Here is a 25,076-nt window from a genome sequence, read left to right as displayed (position 1 = left end):
TTCTTGAAGTAACAGAGCTGATATTGCTGAAAGCCAAATCAAGTCTTATTGTAAGAATGGCTGAATTACACAGCCAACTGATTTCCCAACCTCAAATGGTGTCTGAAGTTAAAGTGAGGGCATTGATTGAGAAGAAATGGGATCCTGAAATTTGGGATAGGGACATGTGGGCAAATAATCAGGGATCTGGAGACATTGAGCCTCTGAATTCCATTGAATCACTCCTGTCAAGAGAACCAGCCCTGTTACTTCCATCTGAATGCATTATTCCCTGCTTGTCTGCTAAGCCAACCTCCTCAGTGAAACCACTATCTCCTCCACCCTCACCTGAAGATATTAATGCAGCTGTGTCTGAAGAGCGTTTGTCTGAGATGTTTACTGGTTTGGCATCTGAATCATCGTCTGGTGAATCGCCTGGGATGGTTCCCCTGCCAGACATTGCTGAATGTTACCAGGACCAATACTGACCACCTATTTTTGCTTCTAGACCTGTAACTAGACTTAAGTCTCAGTGATCCCCAAAAGGGGAATTACAAAGTGTGTCCCAGAAGGAGGTACACTACACTCCAAAAGAACATGTTAATTTTTCTAATATGTACAAACAGAAACCTGGGAAATATATGTGTTAGAATGCCTATTAAGGGTGTGGGATAATGGTACAAGGAACATAAAGTTAGATTAGTTTGAATTAATTGATATGGGCCCACTAAGCACAGATTCTTCATTCAGTGTTTCAGCTCAAGAGGTTGGGAAAGGATCTAACAGTTTCTTTGGCTGGTTCACTGAACCATGGATTAGGCAGTGACCTACACTGAGTCAAGTTGAAGTACCAGGCCTGCCTTGATATACTGTAGATGAAGGTATCCAAAGGCTTAGGAAAATTGGCATGTTAGAGTGAATTTATCAGGTTAGACCTACAGACCCACACAGGGAGTGGCTAGAGGACACACTTTTTACTGCAATGGTGAGGGATTTGTGGAGGAAGCTTCAACATCCTTGAAGACTGTTTTATTTTATGTAAGTCATATTTCACAGTGGGAACTACCCTAACTGAGTGAAGACACCTAATTACAATGGGGCTGATTGAACCCTATGGTGGTAGGAGCCATATGGATTCCCTCAATTGAAAAAGACAAGGTGGGCATGGTTACCAAAATGACAATGGAGTCAAAGCAGTAATCAGAACAGTCTGACTCATATAGACCTATGGTGTTGGCTACTTAGTCATGGTGTGTCTAGGAGTGAAAGAGATGGAAAATCTACTAAATACTTATTTGAGCTGTACAAGCAGAGGAATTCCAGGTAAAGTGAATGGCAGTCTAACTCAAATTGCCATATAAGAGAGTCATGGCCCCTCAATCAATTCCAAGACTTGAGCCAGTTTATAGACCCACAAGGGGATACCAAGTCCCCCTGATGAAGGAACCCACTATACTGTCAAAAACATATACTGTTTATCTTTCTCCCCACCCTGCCACATGTCTGTCAGTTTGTCGTACTCTGGTGGCTTGCACATTGCTGTGATGTTGGAGGCTAAGCCACTGGTATTACAAACACCAGCAGGGTCACCCATGGTTGGCAGGTTTCAGCTGAGTTTCCAGACTAACAGAGTAAGAGGAATGACCTGGTGGTCTACTTCTGGAAAAATGAGCTAGTGAAAAGCTTTTCAATAGTCTGATATAGTGCCAGAAGATGAGGTTCTCAGGTTGGAAGGTACTCAAAATATGACTAGGGAAGAGCTGCCTCCTCAAAGTAGACAGACAAGAAAAAAAAAAAAACCCTGCCACTGAGTTGATTCCAATGCATAGTAATGTTATAGCACAGAGGAGAACTGCCCCATAGAATTTCCAAGGAGTAGCTGGTGAATTCAAACTGTCCATCTTTTGGTTAGCAGCCTGAGCTCTAGTCGACCTTAGTGATGTGGATGGAGTCAAGCTTTCGGGACCTTCATTTGCTGATGTGGCATGACTCAAAATCAGAAGAAACAACTGCAAATATCCATTAATAATAAGAACATGAAACGTACAAATTATGAATCCAGGAATATTGGAAATAGTCAAAAGTGAAATGAAAGGCATAAACATCAATGTCCTAGGCATTAGTGAGCTGAAATGGACTGGTATTGGCAATTTTGAATAAGGCGATCATATGGTCTACTATGCTGGAAATGACAAATTGAAATTAAAGACTTTTACCAACTCCTGCACTCTGAAATTGATCAAACATGCAACCAAGGTGCACTTATAATTACTGGTGACTGTAATGTGAAAGTTAGAAACAAAGAAGGATTGGTAGTTGGAAAATATGGCCTTGGAGATAGAAATGATACCAGAGATCACGTGGCAGAATTTTGCAAGACCAACTACATCTTCGTTGCTAATGCCTTTTTTCCCCAAACGTAATCTGTGACTATAGAGGTGGACCTTGCCAAGCAGAATACACAAGAATCAAATTGACTATATCAGTGGAAAGAAATGATGGAAAAGCTCAATATTATCAGTCAGAACAAGATCAGGGGCCGACTGTGGTACAGACCATCAATAACTCATATGCAAGTTCAAGGCGAGGTTAAAGAAAACAAGAACAAGTCCATGAGAGCCAAAGTACGACTTTGAGTATATCTCATATACCACCTGAGTTTAGACACCATCTCAAGAATAGATTTGATGTGTTGAACACTAATGACCAAAGACCAGATGAGTTGTGGAATGACATCAAAGACATCATACATAAAGAAAGTAAAACATCACTAAAAAGACAGGAAACAAAGCCCAAAATGGATATCAGAAGAGAATCTGAAACTTACTTTTGAACATATAGTAGCTAAGGTGAAAGGAAGAAATGATGAAGTAAAAAAGTTGAACAGAAGATTTCAAAGGGTGACTGGAGAAGACAAAATAAGTATATAATCAAATATGCAAAGGCCTGTGGTGTAGTGGTTAAGCGCTACAGCTACTAACCAAGAGGTTGGCAGTTCGAATCCACCAGGCGCTCCTTTGAAATGCTATGGTGCAGTTCTACTCTGACCTATAGGGTCACTATGAGTCGGAATCAACTTGATGGCAGTGGGTTTGGCTGAAAGAGATCCGTATTTGTGGACATTCCAAAGAAAGATAATCCAACAGAATGCAGAAATTTTCAAACAATATCATTAATGTCACAAACAAGTAAAATTTTGCTCAAGATCATTCCAAAGTGGTTGCAGCAGTACACTGACAGGAAACTGCCAGAAATTCAAGCTGGATTCTGAAGAGGGTGTGTTACGAGGGATATCATTGCTGGTATCAGACAGATCTTGGCTGAAAAGAGGGAATACCAGAAAGATGTTATCTTAGTTTTCTGGTACTGCTAATACAGAAATACCACAGGTGGATGGCTTTAACAAGCAGAAATTTATTCTCTCATAGTCTAGTGGGCTAGAAGTCTGAATTCAGGGCAGCAGCTCCAGGGGATGGCTTTCTCTCCCTGTCAGCTCTAGAGGAAGGTCCTTCTCATCAATCTTCCCCTGGTCTAGGAACATTTCAGTGCAGGGAACCCTGGTCCAAAGGATGCACACCGCTCCCAGCTCTGCTTTCTTGGTGATAGGAGGTCTTTTCAGATTCTGCTTCTGGGTTTCTTGGCCTCTTGGCCCCTCAAACCTCACTGCCTGCATCTACCATGCTGGGGCAAGTGTTCTAAAGCTCTGTAGCTCAACCGATAAGTGCATGGAGGCACCCTGCTTTGACAGTAAAATTCAGCTGGAGGATACACAGCTCTCTTGCTCTATGGGTTTTATTTAGCACATACTGTAAAACCATGACAATCATAATATTCTGTATTCCCGACGTGTAGAATACTTGGGTCTAGAAACCAAGGGGTAAAAGTATAAATGACGCAACATAAAATCACTCCCAGTGACACACTTGAGGAGTTTGTGCTTCAGGTTTCCTCCACTCTGGCCTCTTCAGGTTTAGAGGTCTTAATTCATAAAGGGAAAATTCTTCCACTTTACATTCCCACCAGATTTATCTCCACATTTTCACCAATACTGTTATTTTCTCTTTTATTATTTCTTTTACTATCAAAATCATCCTCATGGAAGTGAAGTGGCATCTCAATGTGGTTTGATATGAATTTCTTTAATGACTAATTATGTTGAGCATTTTTCATGTGCTTCTTCACCCTTTGTATATCTCTTGTAAAGAAGTGTCTATTCACATCATTTGCCCAGTTTTTATGACGTATTTGGATATGGTTGTTGAATTGTAAGAGTTTCTTTTATTCTTTTGTTCCCTTTTATATCATTTTGTTATCTTCCACCATAATACTGCTGAACTAGTATATTGGGACAACCCTATGGTACAGCCAGAAATAAACTAACTGTGGAGGCATCACAGTCATGTGAGACTGCCTGGGATGAGTCCTTATTGCACATGTTCATTTGACTTGGTTCATTTTCCTAAGCCAGATTTCCCACTTTGATGTTGAGTCTGTAAGCTAGTAGATATTTATCCTATAACATTAATTATCCCCTTAATTTTTGCCAAAAGGCAAGGGCAAGGATGTCATTTTCTATAATTATCTTTTAGGTCTAGTTGCTTTATAATAATATTCAAGTTCTTTATTTCCTTATTGGCATTTTTGTCTAGATGTTCTAATCATTTTTGAAAGTTGTCTATTGAAGTCACCAACTATTATTAAAGAATTGTCCATTTTCCCTTCAGTTCCATGTTTGCTTCATGTATTTTGTTGCTCTGTTGTTAGGTAGGAATACCTGGTGTAGTAGTGGTTAAGAGCTACAGCTGCTGACCAAAAGCTCAGCAGTTCGAATCCACCAGGTGCTCCTTGGAAACTCTATGGGGTGGTTCTACTTTCCCTAAGGGATGTGCTAATGCTACAAGGGATGTGTTAATGCTATCAACAGCTGTGACTCTCAAAATCCCATTGTGACAAAAATGGAATGTATTTTGGTTAAGCAATCTTTGGCAGATCATGGAAGCAGAATAAGGTCCCTACTTCAAGAAAAAGAATGCAGTCATTAGTAACTTTGCTAATGAAAAACCAAGCAATGTGAATGCTAAAAGCATCCCTTAGAATTTGTTGAGGATAGAAGGTCACTGCAGACCTCCTGGAGCATGACCTAGATGGAGGTAGAAAGACTCCAGATCAGGTTGGTTGAGGAGAGAGTAAGCAGTGTGGAAAAGAAAAAAACAAGTGCAGAACAAATATTTAAAAGTTTGGAGCAATATTCAAAGAGGAATGGGGGTGATGAGTGAGTCTTATTTACATTGAAAGATATGGGAATATGTTTAACTACATTGCAAATTATAAACTTGCATGCAGACATTGGAACATACAGGATAAAGAAGGGATAAGTGATAGTGTAAAATACTAATACATCAGGAAACCCTGATGGCATAGTGGTTAAGTGCAACAGGTGCTAACCAAAGGATCGGCAATTTGAACCTACCAGGCACTCCTTGGAAACTCTGTGGGGCAGTTGGATCAGGAATGGATTGAATCCAAAAGTCAGGTAGATATTTTCAAGAGACATTCATCGATAAAATAATTGTGTACAATGGTGGCTGATATTGTGATGGATGGCTACAGTGTCCAGTGAGAGCATATGTCTGGTGGGGACACTGTAACTGAGAACTGAAGAATCATGGGTAGGATTCAGCCAAGAGTCATCTCTTTCTAACTCTAGACTAAACAGTAATTTCTCCCTCTATCTGGGCAATTAATTGATTACATTGCCACAAGTGCAGACTGATGAATGCCAAACCATTATATTTGACATCTGAAATGATAGCACCAGTGAGGAATTCTGTGGTCTCCACTAACTCAACCATTCCTAATAATAAGCTGATGTTTTGTTGTTCTTGTTGCTGTTGATAGGTGCCATCGAGTCGGTTCCGACTCATTACCAGCCCTATTCACAGCAGAATGAAACACTCCCAGTACTGAGCCATACTTACAATCGTTGTTATGCTTGAGCTCATTGTTGCAGCCACTGTGTCAATCCACCTCATTGAGGGTCTTCCTCTTTTCCACTGACCCTGTACTCTGCCAAGCATGATGTCCTTCTCCAGAGACTGATCCCTCGTGACAACATGTCCAAAGTATGTAAGACTCAGTCTTGCCATCCTTGCCTCTAAGAAGCACTCTGGCTGCACTTCTTCCAAGACAGATTTGTTTGTTCTCTTGGCAGTCCATGGTATATTCAATATTCTTTGTCAACACCACAATTCAAAGGCGTCAACTCTTCTTCGGTCTTCCTTATTCATTGTTCAACTTTCACATGCATATGATGTGATTGAAAATACCATGGCTTGGGTCAGGAGCACCTTAGTCTTCAGGGTGACATCTTTGTTCTTCAACACTTTGAAGAGGTCTTTGCAGCAGATTTACCCAATGCAATGAGTCTTTTGATTTCTTGCCTGCTGCTTCCATGGCTGTTGATTGCGGATCCAAGTAAAATGAAATCCTTGAAAACTTCAATCTTTTCTCCATTTATCATGATGTTGCTCATTGGTCCAGTTGTGAAGATTTTAGTTTTCTGTGCTTTGAGGTGCAATCCATACTGAAGATTGTGGTCTTTCATCTTCGTCAGTAAGTGCTTCAAGTCCTCTTCACTTTCAGTAAGCAAGGTTGTGTCATCTGCATAACACAGGTTGCTAATGAGTCTTCCTCCAATCCTGATGCCCCGTTCTTCTTCTGGTATTATTTGTCCAGCATACAGATTAAATAGGTATGGTGAAAGACTACAACCCTGACTCACACCTTTCCTGACTTTCAACCAGTAGTATCCCCTTGTTCAGTCCAAACAAACGCCTCTTGATCTATGTAAAGGTTTCTCATAAGCACAATTAAGTGTTCTGGAATTCCCATTCTTCGCAATGTTTTATCCTCCCTTAAATGTTGTGTCTCCTATTTTCCCTGTCTCCTGGAATATTAAGGCCATCAACTCCTGCACCTTTTAGACCAGTGGTTCCCAACTTGGGCTATTTTGCCCCCTAAGGAACAATTGGTAATGCCTGGACACACTTCTGGTTGTCACAAATGAAGAGTAGAGTTCTGGCATGTAGTGATTAGAGGCCAGGGATGGCGCTAAACATCCTACAATGTACAGAATAGTTCTCCACAGCAATGAATTATCCAGCCCAAGATGTCAATAGTGCTTAAGTTGAGAAACACTGGTCTAGATTGTTAAACAATAATATTAAAAATATTATCTAAAACATCCCAGCCGTTTTCTATTATTTCACCATGTTATTGAAAATGTCATTTAAAATAAATCTCACAATCTTTCTCTATTCTTTGGTGCTTCTTCTTTTTTTTTTTTATGGTCCTTTCTGTAATTCTAAAGTTTTTATTGGTTCACTTGTTTGTCTTTTTTCTTCCCCAATGGAATGTAAGCTATATAAGGACAGGATCTATTTTTTCTTCACATCTTTGTTCCCAGCACCTAACACATAGTAGATTCTCAATAAACATTCCTTCTATAAAATGAATGTATCACTTTGATGGCTATGAGGGTGGTGAAGGAGGAAGACTGGTATTCACCAACTAGATGGTAGACAAGAATTACTTTAGGTGAAGGGAAGGACAATGCACGATACAGGGGAAGTCAGCATGACTGGAGTAAACCTAAAGCTAAGGAGTTTCCATAATGCAACGAAACACTTAGAGGGACAGAGTAGCAGGGGCAGGGGTCTGGGGACCATGGTTTCAGGGGACACCTAGTTCAACTGGAATAAAAAGTTTATTAAGAAAAGATTCTGCATCCCACTTTGGTGAGTGGCACCTGGGGTCTTAAAATCTAACAAGCAGCCATCTAAGATGCATCAATTGGTCCCACCCCACCTGGAGCAAAGGAGAATGAACACCAAAGACACAAGGAAAATATGAGCCCAAGAGACAGAAAGGGATACATAAACCAGAAACTCCATCAGCTGGAGACCAGAAGAACGAGAAGATGCCCGGCTACAACCAATGACTGCCCTGACAGGGAACACAACAGAGAGTCACTAATGGAGCAGGAGAAAAGTGGGGTGCAGAACTCAAATTCTAGTAAAAAGGCCAGACTTAATGATCTGATTGAGACTAGAGGGACCCCAGAAGTCATGGCCTCCAGACTCTCTGTAAGCCTGAATCTAAAACCATTCCCGAAGCCAGCTCTTCAGACCAAGATTAGACTGGAGTATAAGACATAAAATGATACCAGTGAGGAGTGTGCTTCTTAGCTCAAGTAGATACATAAGACTAAATTGGCAGCTCCTGTCTGGAGGCGAGAAGAGAAGGCGGAGAGGGACAGAAGCTACACATGGGAAATACAGCGTGGAGAGGAGAAGTGTGCTGTCACATTATAGGGAGAGCAACCAGGGTCACAGAACAATGTGTATATATGTTTTTGTATGAGAAACTGACTTGAACTGTAAACGTTCACTTAAACCACGATAAAAAAGAAAAAAAAAAAAAAATGAATGTACCAGTAAATCTCCTGGAAGTCTAAGATTGAAAGAGACTGAAAATAAAACAAATAGGACAGATATTCTCCCTATGGTAATTAAAATTTTACAAATACACTATTTTTTTCCAAATACTACTAGGAAGCAGTCCCAATGATAAGTACACTCAAGGTAACAAGTTGTACAGGGTAAATCTGGAACTCCTGGGGTGTTTTAATAAATTATTCAACATAAAAAATCACAGAGAGGGTGGGCACTCTCCTTATCTACTTGTTTCCTATACAGTTATGGAAAGGAGGTCGTTACTGGAGGAGACTAGGAAAACAATACCAAACATTGCTTTATAAAATATTTATGAAAGATTTTTGATAGGACCTGGAGCACTGCCCAACCCCAATATCATTAGAGATGCCATATATTCAAACAATCTAAGATTGCTCTGACCAAACGGACTCTGTCCGTAATACCTCACTCTCTGAAACTGGATTTGGGTGACGAATGCACAACTAAATAAATTTGCTAAAATCATTGGATTATAGCAATGGGACTATTTCATGGTATGTAAACTGTACCTCAGTAAAGTTGTCCAAACTACATTCAGAAAGTTTTCGATAGAATCATTCAAGGTGAGTTGAAAATATTTACTTTTGTTTACAACAGTTTCTAGTACACATCAGTATGATTATGCTTACTACTTGGAATTAAAATCTTTTTTTTCTCTTTTTTAATACCTCTCTGCCCTCCTCCTCACTTTGTACAAAGTAGATAATAAGCTAACCAATTAAGATTTTTCAGTAAATTATTTCTTTTTTTTTTAGTTTTGTATTGGCCACAAAGACCCCAGTTCCTTTCATGTCTCCCTTAATACCTGTTGGTCTTTATCAACTGTCCTAGTTTTGGTTCCCACAGAAGCAGACACTGAAACAAGGATTCGAGTGCAAACAATTTACTTGAAGGAGCAAGGAATATGTATGGGAGAGTGGAGAAGTGACACAGGAAAGAAAATACATCCAGTAAAGTGTGCATTAAGTCAGCTACCACAGTGAGTGAGCAGAATTTTCAACCTGTGGGGAGATTTTGGAAAATGTGCAAAACCCACATCTAAGAATTACCCCCAAGTAAAGAGGTAAATCCCACACCTCTCAGTGAAGGCTACCCCAGAAATAAATAATTACAGATCACATTTGCTACTATGCATTTGGCAAAGTAGGTTCCAGCTGGTGCTGTCCATAGGCAGTCAGACTGGGGTACAATAGGGATGGTGAGAGGACCCCAGGGAATGTGATAGGAGCATCTACTACTCCACCAATCACTGGCTGGACTCAATTCTACCAATATTGTTCTCAAAAAATGAATATCTGAATGCATTCCACAAGTGTGTAATTACCTTTCCTGATGACACCTCCAGAGAGTCCCAGAAAATTAAACCACTTGAGGGAACAACTCTTATTCCACTGTATTCAATACTACATTGTTTTACTATCTTGGGGAGTATATCTAAAAACTGCAATGATGAGACATAAAGGTAAAATAAAATAAAGAATTAGAGAAAGTAAGGAAGAAAGAAAGGGGAAAAGAAGGAAGAAAAGAACCAAGAAAGGACCACAGAGAATGAATCAACATCTCAGGTTATCCAAGGCAGTATATTACTATGAATCATCTGCAAAAACCATCTATCAAATCTAGATTACCACCCTTGAACTTGAAAACCACATCATTGTTCTTATACAAAGTAGGATAGCAAAGTATGGTCGCCAGTTTCAAACCATCCCAATCTCAGACTCTTCTCTGAAAAATGGGGTGAATGAGAATATATCTCAAAGAAATATTGTCATGGTTAAATGAAATCATATGTGTAAAGCAGTAAGGACAGTCCAGATGGGGAAAGCAGTTTGTGATGACTGTTGTATGATTTTGATTTTATTTTGCTCAGGGAAAAACACACACATAACCAAATGAAGGTGAAATGCATCAATGGTTGAGAGATTAACTTTTGGGAAAATCATGTCTGCACTTAACAAGATTAATGATGTCAATCTAAGGTTGGATTTTCTAGGAATGGCTCTAAGAAAGCTGACCAAAGAAAGAACTTTATGGACAGCACATAGGAAAGAAGAGTCAAAAAAAATTACTAAGTCAAAACGGTACAATAACAAGTAGAAGGCCAATTATAGTTGCTTTGGGATTGGAAGAAACAGTGCATGTCTTCTGAGGAAGAAAAAAAAAATCGGGATATTTAAATTCATGATATTTGGCTCTGGGGACTGTGAAGCCCATTTAGCCCTGAGGCCAGTGGCCATCATCCTGGACAAAAAGCTGCTCTACAGAGGAGCCTTCCCAGGGCTCCCTTCACATCCTTATTCCTTAGGCTGTATATGAAGGGGTTCAGCATGGGCGTGACCACAGTGTACATCACTGAGGCAATAGAGCTTCTCTGGGAAGAATGGGTCACAGCAGAACTGAGGAAAACCCCAAGACCTGTCCCATAGAACAAAGAAACCACGGATAGGTGAGACCCACAGGTGGAAAATGCCTTATACTTGCCCCCAGCAGAGGACATCTTCATTAAGGAGGAGACAATCTGAGAGTAAGACAAGAGGATCCCTGAGAGGGGAAACACACCCAGCGGGGCAGTCAACACATACAAGAAGACATAATTGATGTGGGTATCAGAACAGGCCACTTTGATAATCTGAGTCAGCTCACAGAAAAAATGTGGTATTTCAGTGTCTGTACAGAAGTTCAGCTGTGTGATCAAGACAATATGAAGCAGGGAGACCCAGAAAAAGATGACCCAAGACACCAGAACCAACAAGACACAGAACCGGGGGCTCATGATGACTGTATAGTGCAGGGGGCGACAGATGGCCACAAATCGGTCATAGGCCATCATGGTCAGGAGGAAATTGTCCAGTCCAGCAAAAATCATGAAGAAATACACCTGAATGAGGCATCCTATGTACGAAATGTCTTTGTTCTGTGTCTGGATGTTCACCAGCATCTTTGGGACCGTGGTAGTAACGAAACAGATGTCAACAAAGGACAGGTTGGAGAGGAAGAAGTACATGGGGGTGTGGAGGTGAGGGTCAGAGGTAACCGCCAGTATGATGAGTAGGTTCCCAAGCACAGCGACCAGGTGCATAGACAGGAAGAGTGCAAAGAAGAGGGGCTGAAGTTCAGGATCCTCTGAGAGGCCCAGCAGGAGGAATTCTGAAAATTTTGTTTGGTTTTCTGCTTCCACGTATTTAGTGTGTTGGCTGGAGAAGGTAAGAGCAACATTCAATGAACTGCCAAATGGCATCTCAGCTAGTCATCACCTTTACAGTACCACCTGCATTTTGTTATTGAGTCCTTCCATTGACTGTGACTCTCAGTTACAGGTAGCCCTTTTCATTTTAAACATATATAATTATTCAGACACTTTAATTCAGCAGAAATTTCTCTTTTTAGCTTCTATTCACTGGTTCTAATTATCCTATTTGAATCTATACTCATAAACCAATTTTCAAGCTAATTGGAAACATGTAATGTGAACTCCCAAGTATGATCTCTTCCCTGATAATCTCCATGCCTCATCCATTCTGGTAACTCTATGTTAGTGATTAAAGGTCATCTGAGCTGAAAATCCATGTCTTAAATGTGATCTGTCACATCCAATTGATGTAACAGTTAACTTTTTGTGCCTTATTTTTTTTCTTTTTTTTAAAAATCTGGTTATTGCTATTACCTTCTTTGCAAGGTTTAGAAATGCCTTTGTGAACAGGAGGATCTGTTTTAAAAATAACCCCCGCCCCCCCAAAAAAATCCAAACCCATTGCCGTTGAGTTGATTCTAACAAAAACAACTCTATAAGACAAAGTAGAACTGCCCTACCATGTTTCCAGGTCTGGTATCCTTAAGGAAGAAGACTGCCACATCTTTTTCCTGTGGAGTTGCTGGTAGATTCAAACCGCTTACCTTCTGGTTAACACCAGAGTGTTTAGCCACTGTGGTACCAGGGCTTCTAATTAGTAATAGCTATTATCTTTTTTTTTTTTTTTTTTATTATCGACGGCAATGGGCTTGGGCTTGGCTTCTTCATTATCATTATTAATCTGTTCTTTTTATGATAACTATTTTAGATACATAATTCTCCAAAGCTACAGTATAAAGCTGTGATTTCAAAAATGAGGGTTTGAATTGTACTGCCTGGAATAGAATTTTGGCTTTACCAACTTAGTATCTTATGTGACCATGAGAAAATTACTTAATCTCTCTTAACTGCAGATACCACCTTCTCAAATGAGAGTGCTAAATATTCCCGACATAATGAGATCGATGAGTGAATTGAATGAGATGATGCATGTCATTTTTCTAGTGGTGTGCCTGTGATATAGAGCAGGCACTTGATAATTGTGGGCTTCTGTTTTTTTTTTTTTTTTCACTATCACAATAAACGTGCCTTGCATGTCTATCGATTATCAATAGCTCCTTTAAACTATGGCAGCCATAAAGCAAGGATGGAATTGTGATAAGTATAAACAAAACAGGTCTGTTACCTCTTTTGATCTCCATGCAGCTCTTCCAATTAGTGAAGATCCCTATGGCTCCTTATTGCAGAAACCACCTGCCAAATGGATTCTTCCAAGAAGGGGAAAGGCCAAGTGGACTCTGTAAATAAGAGGAGGAAATAGAAGAGCACACCCATTGAAATGAAATACAAAGTATGTGTGTACTCATGTGTACATGCTCTTGAAGAAGGATGTGTTGCACTAAAATCACTGGAGTTTATTACAAAGTATAGGATGGATAAACTAGATTAAAATATCAAAAACTTCTATACAGCAATTATACCAAAGAGAACTAAAAGTCAAACTTAAGATATGAAAATTTAAACTTAAGTCAAAAAGTCAAACTTAAAAAACCAAAACCAAACCCAGTGCCTTCGAGTTGATTCCAATTCATGGAGACCCTATAGGACAGAGTAGAACTGCCCCATAGAGTTTCCAAGGAGCGCCTGGCAAATTCGAACTGCTGACCCTTTGGTCAGCAGCCTTAGTACTTAACCACTACGCCACCAGGGTTTCCAAACTTAAGTCAAACTTAAGATTTGAAAATTTCCAAAAAAGAAAAATAGTATTATTCATGCATAAAATATGGAAATTAATTAAAAAGAGAAAAAAAAATTGTGGGTATATAATTTAGTCTGGGTCTATGAGTAAAAAAAAAAAATTTTTTTCTTTTTTTCCTATGAGTAGGAAAGATTTTCTCTGAAATAGGATTCTTTGAATTGACAGAGGAAGAATAGGTAATTGTTATTCATAGGAAATAAGAAAAGGGAAAGCACAATAGACTGAGAGAATAGAAGGTTAAGTCCCTGAGGGGCAGTGAGCTTGGTAACGGAAGGGATTTGAGAGACCAGTGAGATGAAGAACAGAGAATGACAGATAGGAAGGACTGAGCTTATGACTCCCACAAATAGAGCATGCAGAACTACTCATTGATGTGTCTCTTACATGGGTACTTTTATGTTTACTTGTGTGTCAGAGGTTGTGACTTTGTTTTCTCACCATTCCCTTAACCCAATATAGAATGGCTGTTTTTAAACCACAGCCAACAGGATAATCTCTATTAAAACACTAAAATATTTGTGCTAAATTCATGAATAAGCCAAGGAAATCTAATTCCACTTTAGTCATTCTCCTGTATCACTTAAGATGAGAAATGAAATAAGTCTGAGTATTAAAACTTCAAAAATAATTTTACTATTTACAGATGATATTGAGGACACTGAGGAGAAATAACATAAAAATAGAACTTTTAAGTGCTATCAGTAAGTTGGCAGTGTATTCAACAAATATTTAAAAATCAGTAAATTTCCATTTGGAGGAAAAATGCTTGGGGAATATATAGAAAAACCCAAACACTTTAGGAACAAAACAATACTTCCCTTATAGTAGATTTTCTTTGAACAGGTAATAGATAAATTACAGCAATCTTTAATTTATAGAAGAGAGAAGAGAAGTGATGTTTGATGAGAGAGATAAGATAAAATGTCATAACTGGTTGAGTCAGAGTTTCTTTGGAAAAATTACCCATTCAAGAAATGGCCATTTCCCTTCGGGGGTCTTAAATGCTAGCAAGCAGCCATCTAAGATGCACCAATTGTTCTCAACCCACCTGGAGCAAAGGAGAATGAAGACCACCAAAGACACAAGGTAATTATAAGCCCAAGAGACAGAAAGGGCCACAAACACCAGAGCTTATATCAGCCTCAGACCGGAAGAACTAGATGGTGCCTGGCTACAACCAATGACCGTCCTGACAGGGAACACAACAGAAAGCCCTTAGGAGCAGGGGAGCAATGAGATGCAGACCTCAAATTTTCGCAAAAAGACCAGACTTAATGGTCTGACTGGACTAGAAGGACGCCAGAGGTCATGGTCCCCAAACCTTCTGTTAGCCCAAGACAGGAACCATTCCCAAAGCCAACTCTTCAGACAGGGATTGGACTGGGCTGTAGGACAGAAAATGCTACTGGTGAAGAGTGAGCTTCTTAGATCAAGTAGACACATGAGACTATGTGGGCAACTCCTGTCTGGAGGGGAGATGAGAGGGCGGGGGAGGGTCAGAAACTGGCCGAATGGACATGAAAATAGAGTGGAGGGAAAGAGTGCACTGTCTTATTAGGGGGAGAGCAACTAGGATTATATAGCAAGGGTGTATATAAATTTTTGTATGAGAGACTGAATCGATTTGTAAACTTTCACTTAAAGCACAATAAAAATTAAAAAAAAATTCTACATAAACAAATTGCAAGAGCCCTTGAACCAGACAAAATTCAGGACACCCAGTTAAGCTTCAGATAAACAATGAATATTATTTTAGTATAAATATTACATGTGACATGCAATATTGCATGGGACATAGTTATATTAAAAATAAAAAGTATTATCTGAAATTCATATTTAAATGGGTGTCCTGTATTCTTATTCAATGAATTTAGCAATCCCTACCCTGAGCATATGGCAGAAAATTAATATCAAGAATGCTTATCTGAATTATATGAACTCTCTAGACATGAGAATGTCGGAGAAAGCTATCAGAAGGCTAGAATCTTCTTGGAGACCATGTGTCAATATTCATGTTGGGGAGGAAGTTCCTTGATTCCCACTCCATCTCTGGGACCATGTTATTCTTCTAGCTGCTGTACCCTGAGGAGTCCCCCTAGGTCAATAAAAATGAATGACATTGCGTATTTCCCCCTTTGCACAAGTAAGTGTTGATCATCTATCATCTTTCCCTTTTCTCCCAGTGCTTCTTAGTAACAACCTCAGTTGCTAATGTCAAAAAGGAACAAAAAAGATTCTCTTGTCATAAAAGTTCTTCTAACACTTTTTTTGTTATACACTGTGGTGCCATAGCTAGCTGAAAAAGGAATCTTTCAAACCATCAAGGGAGGAAGGAAGGGCTGTTGCAAACTCAAAATTACAAAAAAACAGAAAAAATGTTAAAGCTGCAACTGATCCCATTCTAGCACTTTCAACAGTTTCTTTCCTCTTTCAGAATTTTGACAGTTTAACTTTTAAGAAAAATTGGGGACAGGAGTAGACAAAAGATAATAGACTAATAAAGTCTATAGCTACAAAAAAAAAAAAAGAAAGAAAGAAATGGCCATTTCCAACTCTTCTTGGAAAGAGGTTCTAGATTACAGAAAGACAAAGAAGAAACAGAATGAGAGCTGGAAAAGACTGGCTACAGTGGAAAGTAAAGTGCATTCAAGGGACAGGGAGCTCACATTCCTAAGCAAATATGGAAGGTTTCAGTATCCTTACCAGAGAGATGAGGCCCAGTACATACTTTTGTTCCTCTTGTCCTTCTTACTCCACCAGCCCTGAAGGGAACACACTAACTCTTTCTAATGGTGTCACTGAACCAGTTTCTCTTCTCCATTGTCTGTCTCTGACAAGCCAAATTTGGTTTTCACCAAGGCTGGGGTCAAATATTTACATGGTGAGGGACAATGACGAGATGTTTAGAGTTTGCTGAGTCTCCTGGGTTGACTCTCAGAGGTCTTCATTAAAAAAATTGTTCTATTCTCCCCTTACTCTCTAAATAATTCACCTCCCAGGGGTACAAAAAAATAAAAACCCATTGCCTTCAAGTCGATTCCAACTCCTAGCGACCTTATAGGACAGAGTGGTGTTGCCCGAGAGGGTTTCCAAGGAGCAGTTGGTGGATTCGCCCTTTGGGTTAGCAGCCAATGTCAAAAACAAACAAACATTTTTCTGCCAATTTTGTCTCTTTGTAGACAGCAATGGGGGGAGGGGCGGGGAGGGGTTTCTGAGATGGATTTTTTCCTCCAAGGAGAAATTCTTCTGTTTTTAGTTTCATTTTAAAGTAACAAGCTGTCCTTTAAGGAAAGTTAACTGCTACAAGGAACCAAACCTAGGAGCCGTCTTTCTTAGAGTGAAATCCCACACTGGGAAGTGTTTACCTTAAAGAATATTTGGCAATTTTATGGAACACTTGGTGTCCTCAAGGTTATGGAGGCAAACGGGTTCTACCTGAAGAAAGGCAAGCTGGTCAATAGTTTTAATGCTGTTAAAGAACTAAAAAGACAAGGACTGAAAAATACCCCTTGATATGCACTTAGTGACATGAAAACTTTGTTGATCTTAGAGAGTGCTCCATTTATTTCCTGGCTCTCTAAATAAAGAGGCAGGGTTAGAAATAATTCAGGTGCCGTGGCTAAAGAGTGATTGAGTATTGAAGAAAAGTAGGCGGCGGATATAGACCTGTTTTGCAAAAGTTTGTAAGGAAAGGGAAAGAAAGAGGCAAAGTATAGCCTAAAGTGAATTTGAAGTTCAGAAGAATTAAAAAAACAAAAAACAGTGGTTGTATGGGAAGATAATTAATTACAAAGGTAATCATCATATATAACACAACATTTGAATACACAGGCAGTTATGACTACATAATTTTCCAGATGGTATACACACGGAAGAAGCCCTGGTGATACAGTGGTTAAGAGATCAGCTGCTAATCAAAAGGTTGGTGATTCTAACCCATCAGCCTTTCTGCAGAAGAAAAATGTGTCAGTCTGCTTCTGTAAAGATTACAACCTCTGAAGCCCTATGCGACAGTTCCATTCTGTCCTATAGGGTCACTATCAGTTGGAATCGACTTGATGTCAATGAGTTTGGATTTCATTTAGTATATACTGTAAATTAATGACAATCATAGTATTCTGTTTTCAAAAAGTGTAGAATACCTGGGTCCAGAAATCAAGCGGTGGAAGCATAAATGGCCCAACATAACATCATCTCCAGTAACCCACCTGGGGAGTTTGTGCTTCAGATTTCCTCAACTCTGGACCCAACTCATAAGGAGAGTTTTTCCATTTTATATTGCCACCAGAAATATCTACACATCCTCACCAAATCTGTTATTTTATCTTTTTTATTATTTCTATCATTATAAACCCTCAAGTGTCTGTCAGTTTGCCATACTGTGGGAGCATGCCTGTTGCTGTGATGCTGGAAGCTCTGTTACCAGTTTTCAAATACCAACAGGGTCACACATAGCAGACACATTTCAGCTGAGCTTCCAGACTGAGGGAGACTAGGAAAAAGGGCCCGGTGGTCTACTTCGGAAAAGAATTAGCCACTGAAAACCTTTTGAATAGCAGCGGAGCATTGTCTGATACAGTCCCAGAAGTTGAGTCCCTCAGGTTGGAAGCCACTCAAAACACAACAGAGGAAGAGCTACCTCCTCAAAGTAGAGTCAACATTAATGACATAGATGGAGCCAAGCTTTTAGGACCTTCATTTGCTGATGTGGCATGACTCAAAATGGAAGAAACAGCTGCAAACGTCCATTAATAATTGGAACCTAAAATGTCCAAAGTACGAATCAAGGAAAATTGGAAATAGTCAAAAAAGAAATGGCAGGCAGAAACATCAATATACTAGACAATAGTCAGCTGAAATGGACTGGTATTGGCCATTTTGAATTGGACAATCATGCAGTCTACTTTTGGGAATGACAAGTTGAAGAGAAATGGCATTGCATTAATCATCAAAAAGAGCATTTCAAGATCTATCCTGAAGTGCAATGCTGTCAGTGATAGAATAACATCCATAAGCCTACAAGGAGGACCAGTTAATGTGACTATTATTCAAAGTTATGCATCAACCACTAAGGCCAAAGATGAAGAAATTAAAGATTTTTACCAACTTCTGAAGTCTAAAATTGATCAAACGTGCAATCAGGATGCATTGATGATTACTGGTAATTGGAATATGAACGTCGGAAACAAAGAAAAATAACTGGTGTTTGGAAAATACGGCCTTGATGATAGAAACAATTCCAGAGATCACATGATGGACTTTTGCAACACCAACAACTTCTTTATTGCAAATATCCTTTTTTTTCACCAACTAACACATGGACCTTATGAGCCGGAATACACAGGAATCAAATCAACTACCTCTGTGGAAAGAGTCGACTGAAAAAATATCATCAGTCACAACAAGGCCAGGGACCAAATATGGAACAGACTATCAATTGCTCGTATACAAGTTCAGGTTGAAACCGTAGAAAACCAGAACAAGTCCACGAGAGCAAAAGTATGACCTTGAACATATTCCTCCCAAATTTAGAGACAATCTCAGCAATAGATTTGACGAGTTGAACACAAATGATTAAAGAGCAGACAAGTTGTGGAATGCCATCGAGGACATCATACATGAAGAAAGCAAGAGGTCATTAAAAAGAGAGGAAACAAAGAAAATTCCAAAATGGATGTCAGAAGAGACTCTGAAACTTGCTTTTGAACGTTGCGTAGCTAAAGTGAAAGGGAGAAACAACTAAGTAAAAGAGCTGAACAGAAGATTACAAAGGGCAGCTGGAAAAGTCAAAGTAAAGCATTATGAAGACTAGCGCTAAGACCTAGGGGTAGAAAACCAAACAGAAGAACACACTTAGCATTTCTGAAGCTGAAAGAACTGAAGAAAAAATCCAAGCCTGGAGTTGCAATACTGAAGGACTCTACAGGGAAAACATTAAATGATGCAGAAGCATTAAAAGAAGTGAGAAATAGTTTAAACTGAGAAGAAAACATTCTTTTGTGGTTAGGAGAGGGGGGAGGGAGAGAGGGTGGGAGAGGGGCATTCACTAATTAGACAGCAGATAGGAACTACTTTAGGTGAAGAGAAACGCAGCACACAATACAGGGTTTCAGGGGACATCTAAGTCAATTGGCATAATATAATCTATTAACAAAACATTCTGCATCCCACTTTGAAGAGTGGCGTCTGGGGTCTTAAACGCTAGCAAGCAGCTATCTAAGATGTATCAACTGGCCTCAATCCACCTGAATCAAAGGAGAATGAAGAACACCAAGGACACAAGGTGATTACAAGCCCAAAAGACAAAAAGGGCCACATGAACCAGAGACTACATCATCCTGAGACCAGAAGAACTAGATGGTGCCTGGCTACAACCGATAACTGCCCTGACAGGGAACAAAACAGAGAACCCCTGGGGAAGCAGGAGAGCAGTGGGATGCAGACCCCAAATTCTCATAAGACCAGACTTAATGGTCTGACTGAAACTGGAAGGACCCTGGTGGTCATGACCCCCAGACCTTCTGTTGGCCCAGGACAGGAACCATTCCCAAAGCCAACTCTTCAGACATAGATTGGACTAGACAGTGGGTTGGAAAGGGATGCTGGTGAGGACTGAGCTTCTTGGATCAGGTGGACACTTGAGATTATGTTGGCATCTCCTGCCTGGAGGGGAGATGAGAGGGTGGAGGGGGTTAGAAGCTGGTGAAATGGACATGAAAAGAGAGAGTGGAGGGAGAAAGCGGGCTGTCTCATTAGGTGGAGAGTAATTGGGAGTGTGTAGCAAGGTGTATATGGGTTTTTCTGTGAGAGACTGACTTGATTTGTAAACTTTCACTTAAAGCACAATAAAAATTATATAAAAAAAAAGAAGATGGAAGGAATACACAGAGTCACTATGCCAAAGATAATTGGTTGACATTCAACCACTTCAGGAAGTAGCATATGGTCAGCAACTGATGGTACTGAAGGAAGAAGTTCAGTCTGTACTGAAGACTTTGGTGAAAAACAAGGCTCCAGGAGATGGCAGAATACCAATTAAGATGTTTTGACAAATGGATGCAACACTGGAAATTCTCACTCATCTATGCCAAGAAGTTTGGAAGATAGCTACCAGGCCAATTGAATGGAAGAGATCCAATTTTTGCCTATTCCCAAGAAAAGTGATCCAACAGAATGAGGAAATTATGGGAAAATATCATGAATGCCACACACAAAATTTTGTTGAAAATCATTCAAAGGCCGCTGCATCAGTGTATCAACAGGAAGCTGCCAGAAATTCAAGCTACATTCAGATAAGGACATAGAATGAGGTATACCATTGCTATTGTAAGATGGACCACAAAGATGTCAGCTGTTTACCTGTGTTTTATTGACTATGCAGTGGCCTTCCATTATGTGGATCATAACAAATTATGGATAACATTTGGAAGAACGAAGATTTCAGACCACTTAATTGTGCTCATGAGGAACCTGTACATAGATCAAGAGGCAGTGGTTTGAACAGAACAAAGGGATACTGTGTTGCTTAATGTCAGGAAAGGTGTGTGTCAGGGTTGTATTGGACATTTTACCAGAAGTGATAAGCCCCTGGAGAAGAAGATCATGCCTGGTAAAGCAGAGGGGCAGTGAAACAGAGGAAGGCCCTCAACCAAATGGATTGACACAGTGGCTGCAACAATGGATTCAAGCATAACAACAACTGGGAGGATGGCACGGGATCAGGGAGTGTTTCATTCTGTTGTACATAGGGTTGCCACGAGTCAGAACTGACTCCATGGCACCTAACAACCTAACAACAACTTTATTATTAAAGTCATCCTCATGGAAGTGAAGTCACATCTCAATGTGTTTTGATTTGAATTTCCTTAACGAGTAATATTGTTGAGCATCTTTCATGTGCTTCATACCCCTTGGTACATCTCTTTGAAAGAAATGTTTATTCACATCTTTTGCCCATTTTTATTAGGTTATTTGGATGTAATTGTTGAATTGTAAGGGTTTCTTTTATGCCCTTTTATACCCGATATCTTCTGGCTCCACACCCTCCCCACCCCGCACGTGGAAGAGGATCCTCCATCCAGCTACAGCAGATGACATTTTCCAGATTGTTATGTCCAGTTGTTCACAAAACCTCCTATCCTTGGAATACGTGTTCCACGCCCCAACCACCAGCAGAAAAGTTACTGTTAAAGATCTCAGTTCAAGCATCATCCCCTCTATGGAAGGCTTTTCCAATTCTCCTTCCCAAGGGTATAATGAAAACTTTCTCCTTTCTGTCCCCAAGGTCTCATCAACAAGTGTAGTCTTCCATCATCATACCTGTGAAACTTATTGACCCTGTTCACAGGCCTGACAAAGTACAAAGAAAACCATGGCCTGGCTGATGTCATAAATAAATAAAAGAAGAAGAGATAAGATTCACCTGGGGGTTTACTAAAACATAAATGGCTAGAACCCACCCACTTGCACAGTTTCTGTCTCAGTAGTTCTGTGGTGTGGGTCAAAGATTTGCATTTCTAACAAGCTCCCAGGTGGTGCTGAAGCTGCTGGTCCAAGGACCACACTTTCAGAGATTACTGGATGTTGGCTATGAATTGACTCTAATTCCAGGAGACCCAAAATGCCACTGTGGCCCGCCAGTCAGAGTGGGGGCATAAGGAAGTCAGGTTATTAATGGGGTCTTAGCTCACATCCATCTCACAATAGGTCCAGTGGGTCTCTGAACCTGTCCTGTAGTGATATCTCCAGTTCCAGAATATATAATTGGAATAGATATACCCAGTAATTAGCAGAACTGCTGCATCAAATCCTGACAAATGGTGTATGAGCTATTACAGTAGGAAAAGGTGACTGGAAGTCATTAGAACTGCCTCTACCTAGGAAAATAGTAAAATAAAATCAATGCCACATTCCTGGAGGGATTGCAGAGAGTCACCATCAAGGACTTGAAGGATGCAGGGACGCTGATTCCCACCACATCTCCATTCAACTTGCCTATTTTATCTGTGGAAAAAACAGATGGATCTTGGAGAATGACAGTGGATTATCAAAAACTTCACCAGGTGGTGACTCCAATTTCAGCTGCTGTTCCAGATGTACTCTCATCGCTTGAGCAAATTACATCTCCTGGTACCTGGTATGTAGCTATTGACATGGCTAATGCCTTTTTCTCCACACCTGTTTTGAAGGGCTGTCAGAAGCAGTTTGTCTTTAGCTGGCATGGCCAGCAATACACCTTCAGTTGCCTACCTCACTGCTACATCAACTTTCCAGCCATACATCATAATTTAGTCCACAGGGACCTTGATCACCTTTCCTTTCCACAAGATGTCACACTGGTCCATTACCTTGATGACATTATGCTGATTGGACTTAGTAAGGAAGAAGTGTCAACGACTTTGGACTTACTGATAAAACACTTCTGTGCTAGAGTGGGGGAAATTAATCCCACAAAAATTCAGGCATCTTCCACCTCAGTGAAATTACTAGGGGCCCAGTGGTGTGGGGAATGTTGAGACATTCCTTCTAACGTGAAGGGTAAGTTATTGCATGTGGCTCCCCTCAAAACTAAAAAGGAGGCACAACACCTAGGTGGCCTCTTTGGATTTTGGAGCAACATATTCCTCATTTGAGTATGCTGCTCCAGCCTATTTATCAAGTGACTTGAAGAGCTGCTAGTTTTGAGTGGTACTGAGAACAAAAGAAGGCTGTACAACAGGTTCCAGCTGCTGGGTAAGCCGCTCTGCCACTTGGGCCATAGGATCCAGCTGATCCGATGGTGCTCAAAGTAACCATGGCAGATAGAGATGCTGTTTGGAGTTTTTGGCACCTCCTTTTGGTAAATCACAGAGTAAACCATTAGGAGTTTGGAGCAAAGCCCTGCCATCCTCTGCAGATAACCACTATCCTTTTGAGAAACAGCTTTTGTTGTTACCGGGCCTTAACAGAGGCTGAATGCTTAACCATGGGACGCAAGTCACCATGCAGCCTGAGCCGCCCCTCATGAACTGTGTGTTGTCTGACCCACAAAAGTCATAAAGTTAGACATGAACTGCAGCTCTCCATCATTAAATGGAAGGGGTATTTACGAGATACAGCCTGAGCAGGACCTGGAGGCACAAGTAAGTTGAGTGAGGAAGTGGCCCAAATGCACGTGGTCTCCACTCCTGTCACATTACCTTCCACCTCCTAGTCTGCATCTATGGCCTCATGGGGAATTCTTTATGATCAGATGACTGAGCAAGACAAAACTTGTGCCTGGTTTACAGATGGCTCTGCGCCATATGCAGACACCACTCGAAAGTGTACAGCAGCAGCAGCACTACAGCCCCTTTCTGGGACACCCCCTAAGGACAGTGGTGTTGGGAAATCCTCCCAATGGGCAGAGCTTTAAGCAGTGTGCCTGGTTGTTCACTTTGCTTGGAAGGAGAAATGGCCAGATGTGTGATTTTATACTGATTCATGGGCTATGGCCAATAGTTTGGCAGGGTGTTCAGGAAGTTGGAAGAAACATGATTGGAAAATTCAACACAAGTATTTATGAGGAAGAGGTATGTGGATAAATCTCTCTGAATGGGCCAAAGAAGTGAAGATATTTGTGTCTCATGGGAATGCTCGCCAAAGGTAACCTTAGCAGAGGAAGATTTTAACAATCAAGTGATTAGGATGACTAGTTTCCAGAAAACTAGTCATCCTCTTTCCACAGTTACTCCTGTCATTGCTCAGTGGGCTCATGAACAAAATGGTCATGGCAGCAGGGATGGACTTCCATTCACAAAGGCTGACTTAGCTACAGCCACTGCTGAGTGTGGCACCATCCCTCCAGGTGATCAGCCAAAAACCTGGTGGTAAGTTAATTACATTGGAGTACTTCCATCATGGAAAGGGCAGCATGTTGTTCTTATTGGAATAGACACTCAGGATATGGATTTGCCTTCCCTGCATGCAATGCTTCTGCCAAAACTATCATCTATGGACTTACAGGATGCCTTATCCACAATCATAGTATCCTGCAAGCATTGCCTCAGATTAAGGGACTCACTTCACAGCAAATGAAGTGCAGCAGTTGGCTCATGCTCGTGGAATTCACAAGTCTTACCATGTTCACCACCATCCTGAAGCAGCTGGCTTGATAAAGATGCAATTACAGCACCAGCTAGGTGTCAATACCTTCCAGGGCTGGGGCAATGTTCTCCAGGACACTATTGCTCTAAACTAGTGTCCAGTATGTGGTGCTGTATCTCCCATGGCTAGGATTCATGGTCCGGGAATCAAGGGGTGGAAATGGGAGTGGCACCACTCACTAATACTCCTAGTGACCCACTCACGAGATTTTTGCTTCCTCTCCCTGAGACCTTATGCTCTGCAGGTCTAGAGGTCTCAGTTCTAAAGGGAGGAATGCTCCCACCTGGAGACACATCACTGATTCCACTGAACTGGACACTAAGAATGCCAACTGGCCACTTTGGGCTCCTTATTCCTCTGGATCAACAGGCAAAGAACGGAGTTACCATAC

At 40.6% G+C, this 25,076-nt stretch overlaps 1 protein-coding gene across 1 annotated transcript; it reads right to left on the bottom strand.

The window, feature by feature from the left end:
• Positions 1-10,715: 10,715 nt before the first annotated feature.
• LOC135230629 (olfactory receptor 7D4-like) lies at positions 10,716-12,466 on the bottom strand. The gene has a single exon (XM_064280559.1). It carries the CDS (start codon positions 11,749-11,751, stop codon positions 10,750-10,752), a length of 1,002 nt encoding a protein of 333 aa, XP_064136629.1. The 5' UTR covers positions 11,752-12,466; the 3' UTR covers positions 10,716-10,749.
• Between the last annotated feature and the right edge of the window lie 12,610 nt (positions 12,467-25,076).

The sequence above is a fragment of the Loxodonta africana genome, chromosome 3 (genome assembly GCF_030014295.1).
Source record: "Loxodonta africana isolate mLoxAfr1 chromosome 3, mLoxAfr1.hap2, whole genome shotgun sequence".
Classification (NCBI taxonomy): domain Eukaryota; kingdom Metazoa; phylum Chordata; class Mammalia; order Proboscidea; family Elephantidae; genus Loxodonta; species Loxodonta africana.
Note: the sequence above shows the minus strand (reverse complement) of the source record. Positions and strands in the feature narration are given on the sequence as shown.